Raw genomic sequence first — 5,321 nt, forward strand, 5'->3', positions numbered from 1 at the left:
TTTTTGGGTGGGGATGCCCTTGTGCACCCTATGTTTGCAATGCCAATAGGACATGTACAACCGTAAGACTAAAGATCGGTTTTTAAAAGCACACGAGACAACTAAAAGATTCTAAGCCCATAAATCATAAACACAATTAAACGACAATATTTATGAATTATGAAGAATCGTCTAGAGATACTCCTGACGAAGAGCCTATATCTTATATTTTTCCAATTAGTCACCTTAAAAATCTCTTAAGGGAACTCATATTAAGGGTTAGTTTAACAACCCTATTTTTCCAAGAGATTTCCATTTTTCTCGAGTGAAATTAGTTTATTTTCCTTTAGAAAAATGAGAAATCCTTAGGAAAATGGAGTTGGTTTGGGAACCTCATTTTATCAAAGGATTTCTATTTTCTCGAGGAAAATTAGTTCTTTTTTTTTTTTGCAAAATGAAGTTTTGAAACTAGCACTGAAGAGCGAGATTGTTCGCTTCAGATTAAAAATGGCTGTTTAGACTGTTATAGTTATAATTTATAGAGACAAACTATCACAGAGAGTGGCCTGCTCGCTGATGCTCCATCCACATGTTGATTTTGTTTTTGGGTCGTCAAAGCTTGGCCCGCTCATCCTCAACTCTGCATTCTGAACCTATGTTCTCTTCCTCCAACCACAGAAATGCATCTCTGTATGTATCGATCGACTATGAGATAGATTTGTGACCTCTGCAGGAAGTGAAGGGAAGAGGACTACCTTAGTTACAATGACGTGCAGATCTTTTTGCGTATTCGAGAACAGAAAAGAAAGAAAAAGCAAAACCATGTATTCCATATTTCAGTACGGATAACATGTTGACAGCCATGGTACTCTAGGAAAAAGTTCATAGGGAGCAAAAATTCACATGAACTAGGAAGGTTTGGGTGGCGCCAGTGAACATGTATGGAGCAGGCGACTCTTGTTTTATGGATGCTGAGGCTGCAGCAACTTGGAATCGCAGGCCACGATCTTCACCCTTCCCAGTGTTTCTTGAATCTCCTCGCTCTTGAAGGTTGCATCTGTTAGAATGAAGGTCCAGACATTGTCGCAGAACCTGTAGGTGTGCAGGTGGCCCTGGTACAGCGACAAGGAAAGCCATCACCAGATCTCGTCTCATAACTGTACAAGGTTTTCAAATGCCCAAGTGACAAGAGATACCGAATACTGAACTGGAATCAGTCTGAAATCATAGGTATACCAACAAAAACGTTTGGAAACCTCCACGCCCAACTTACAGAATTTAGAGTATCAAACAGGAGGAGGAACAAGCACGTACACTAACAATTAGATTCAACTAGATTCCAAATTAGGAAATTCTAATCAAGTTGAGGGGTTCTTTTCTCTCTCACAAGAACACCAAGCTGTAGTGGTTGGTTTATAAAAACGACAAGCCACATACTCAACTAGCGGCGCTTGTTCTACTTGATAGAAGTAGTGTGCACATATGCACAGCACTGTGGAAAAGGCTAGCAGTTCATAATGACGATGCTGGTGATACGATGTATGTATATTATACATTGTTAAAGCACGCTAGAGCAATTCCTGGGACGATCCTGACAGATGACAACTAGTTCATGGTACAATGTACTGCATCTAACAAACAGAGGAAGTTCAAGTAGGGGCTGATTAATTGAGTACATGTTAAGCTCACGAACAAGCAGTACATATGTCACACTGGGTACATGGGCAAATCAATTATTTAGGACAACAGTCCAAATTCCAAAACATATCACAGCAATGGAAAATAGCAAAGACTAACAGTAAAATAATGTTGAGGCTATGTGCGGTGCAAATCAAGAGTGGTACAAAGGTAAACATTAACACAAGTGTTTCCAAAATTTTGCAGCATACTTAAAACTAATCCACATATAGAGGGAGTACAGATTTTGATAGCCATTATTTTGCTTTATCAGCAGTTAATGGACAAAATTTGTAGTTGTAGCATACATGATCATTAAACAGAATGGTTAGAGATTGTCTAGTTTAGTTTTCTAAGCGCACATCATTCACCACCAGAACCATAACAGTTCAGCAGAATCTATATTAGCAGGTGCATAGCAAAAAGGAATCTAAATATCATTCCCCTTCAAAGCTTTGGACCATATAGTTCCTATCGCAGTGAATGTGAATCCGTATCTGAATCAATAGAAAGGGCACATCGATCGTATGTACCTTGACGCTGACCTTGCTCTTGACCTGCATCTCCAGCGCCTCAGTCATGGACTAAAAAAGACAAGAAGAGAAGGGTTAAAAAAAACTCAAAACAAGCAGTGACGTACTATCAGGGACCAGGTAATTCTGAGACCCATACGACTGTAACGTCGTCAGACCTTGTCGAACTGCACAAGGACCTGGATGGCGAGCTCCGGGCTGACGGCCCCGCTGGAGACGAGCTCGTCCAGCGTCTCGGTGAGGCAGGTGCCAATGGTGGACCTCCGGTAGAGCTCGAATGTGGCCATCCCCTGCATGCAACGCACACGCCGGGCCTCAACAGCGTCAGGAACACACCGCGGAGAACCTGGGTCCTGGGATAATCAGGGCGGATAGGATATCTCCCAAGTCACGATGAAAAACTCAGACTACCTCCGGCATAAGGTATTCCATTCCAATGCACAAGTGAATGAATCAAGTAACCCCCCCCCCCCCCCCCCCCCCCCCCCCCCCCCCCCCCCCCTCCTCCCGAACCACATGACGACGACGCTTGCAGGGGCAAACCCTAACTGAAACTCGTCGGCGCGGCGATGAGCGGCGGCGGAGGCCGAATCGGGCGCGTGTACCTAGCAAAACCCGCGAAAAAACTGTGGAGATCGAAGGCCTTACACGAGGATGATCGAGGCTCACCTGGCGGATTGGGCGAGGAGGAACGGCGCAAGAGCAGGCCTTGACGGACGGAGGCGGAGCACAGAGCGATCGCGACGGGGGAGGGAAAGGAGGAGAGGGACTGCGGGAGAGGCGGAGGAGGAGGGAATTCGAAATCTGGCTTCTTATATACGGACGGAGACGGAGACGGAGGTGGGAGAAGAGGGATTATATAGGACGGATCGGATCCTGTTCATTCTCTTCCGCATGTCGGTGCCAGTTATTGATTCTACCCCTCCAGATTGCCATTTGGTTATTGGCATACAACTGTCAGCTGTACAAGGACGACCGCACACATCTCATCTCATCTCCTCCCCTCCCCCTCTCCTTTGGATCATTTGTCGTTTTTCTTTTCTTTTTTTCCTTTTCCTTTTCTTTAGTTAACACACAAAAAATACTTCTTTTATAGTTGGAAGACGTTTGGTTAGACTAAATATAACACGATCCAATTACACTTGTAAACAGATACCAATACAATCATTTGTTTAAGTGTGGTAGGTAATGGAATACCCTGTAATCAAATATCGATCCATTCATCTACCCAGTGAATCCATACCGATGCCTTCGTGACGGTATCGTCTCCCCCGTGTGAACTCCCTCGCATTCCTCTCCTCACGCCGCCTCCACTCGTGCAGTCGCCTCCCTTCGCGCCGCCGCCTCTCCTCGCGTCGTCGACCGCCTCTCACCGGTGAGGATGTATCCTCCTCTCTATCCCTCCCTCTCCCTCTTGCATCCAGCTTTATCCCCAAGTTTTCTCCGAAACCCTAACCTCCCCGCGCGCCCGTGAGTATAGCAGCACGTCCTGAGCCTACAACAAAGTTGATGCTCGGTGGGTTTTGGAGCCTTGTTTGTGAGGTTCGGTCGATTTTACAGGCAGTCTAACGATCTGCTCCTGGTACTTCTGGTTCAGGGCGCCACCTCATCAGGTACTGCTAGCTGGAAGCTTTGTACCCCTTGAAAAAGTTCAGATTTGATTTCTACTTGATGTGGTGGTCTGGATCTGGTTCATTTGTCTTTGGGGTCTTGAGATGCTCATGATGATTCCATGATGATTAGTATGTGATTAGTAAATACCACTATGTCGTGCCTTCCACTCTCTCTATCTCTCTGTGATAAAAAAGTCGCATTTTTAGTCCAGAGAAGTTAGGGAAATGCAAGGAAGAACAACATTTTGTTGTAGCTAGGTGAGGAGGAGAGGGAACGAAGCTCAATTTAGATATCTAATAAATAGTATCCTCCTTCCTGACCTACAGATGATTTTGCAGGGAACATGATATGATTCCCAACACGAAAGCTAAAGCTTTGGTTCAAATGACCATATATTCTCATCTTTTAAGGGCCCCTCTTCTGCTTATGGATGAGATTGATAATCCAGAAACGGGCAATAGGACGGTTTGGGTCAGATAATCTAGAAACCGGCAAATAATCATGACCTCAAGAATATATGCATCTTCTACTCATGTTGATTTCCAGCATTGAAATCTATGTCTACTATACATATATTAACGCCATTATGGCCCGTCTAGTTTGAATTTCCTGATCTTATTTTACTATATTATCCTTGAACATCACTATGGTTCGTCTTCCTTTATCTACATGAATAGTGAAAGTCGCCTAGAGGGGGGGGGGTGAATAGGGCGAAACTGAAATTCACAAAATTAATCACAACTACAAGTCGGGTTAGCGTTAGAAATATAATTGAGTCTGAGAGAGAGGGTGCAAAACAAATCGCAAGCGAATAAAGAGTGTGACACGCGGATTTGTTTTACCGAGGTTCGGTTCTTGCAAACCTACTCCCCGTTGAGGTGGTCACAAAGACCGGGTCTCTTTCAACCCTTTCCCTCTCTCAAACGGTCCCTTGGACCGAGTGAGCTTTTCTTCTCAATCACTTGGAACACAAAGTTCCCACAAGGATCACCACACGATTGGTGTCTCTTGCCTCAATTACAAGTGAGCTTGATCTCAAGAAAGAATGAGAAAGAAAGAAATCCAAGCGCAAGAACTCAAAACAACACAACAAATCACTCTCACTTAACACTAAAGCTTTTGTGGAATTGGGAGAGGATTTGATCACTTGGGTGTGTCTTGTATTGAATGCCTAGCTCTTGTAAGTGGTTGGAAGTGTGAAAACTTGGATGACTTGAATGTGGGGTGGTTGGGGGTATTTATAACCCCAACCACCAAACTAGCCGTTTGGTGGAGGCTGCTGTCGCATGGCGCACCGGACAGTCCGGTGCGCCACCGGACAGTGTCCGGTGCGCCAGCCACGTCACCAGGCCGTTGGGTTCCGACCGTTGGAGCTCTGACTTGTGGGCCCGCCTGGCTGTCCGATGGAGCACCGGACAAGTCCTGTAGACTGTCCGGTGTGCCACCCGCGCGTGCTGGCGCGCATTTAATGCATTGCAGTCGACCGTTGGCGCGAAGTAGTCGTTGCTCCGCTGGCTC

The 5,321-nt window shown here is 45.4% G+C and overlaps 1 protein-coding gene across 4 annotated transcripts; it reads right to left on the reverse strand.

Annotated features, from left to right (window-relative positions):
* Window positions 1–782: 782 nt before the first annotated feature.
* Window positions 783–4,445, reverse strand: LOC109944853 (transcription initiation factor IIA subunit 2). Of its 4 annotated transcripts, none has more exons than XM_020550340.3 (4): window positions 3,433–4,445; window positions 2,348–2,479; window positions 2,190–2,240; window positions 783–1,091 (listed from the first exon to the last, which is right to left on the reverse strand). In XM_020550340.3, the coding sequence occupies exons 1-4, from the start codon at window positions 3,478–3,480 to the stop codon at window positions 942–944; spliced, it is 381 nt and encodes a 126-aa protein (XP_020405929.1). In that variant the 5' UTR covers window positions 3,481–4,445; the 3' UTR covers window positions 783–941. The 4 variants fall into 4 exon arrangements, with proteins under 4 accessions (XP_020405929.1, XP_020405932.1, XP_020405931.1 ...); XM_020550343.3 differs by lacking the exon at window positions 3,433–4,445 and adding an exon at window positions 2,859–3,364; XM_020550342.3 differs by lacking the exon at window positions 3,433–4,445 and adding an exon at window positions 2,859–3,166 and having other exon boundaries at window positions 784–1,091; window positions 2,348–2,535.
* Between the last annotated feature and the right edge of the window lie 876 nt (window positions 4,446–5,321).

The sequence above is a fragment of the Zea mays genome, chromosome 3, assembly GCF_902167145.1.
Source record: "Zea mays cultivar B73 chromosome 3, Zm-B73-REFERENCE-NAM-5.0, whole genome shotgun sequence".
In the NCBI taxonomy this organism is placed as follows: Eukaryota; Viridiplantae; Streptophyta; class Magnoliopsida; order Poales; family Poaceae; genus Zea; species Zea mays.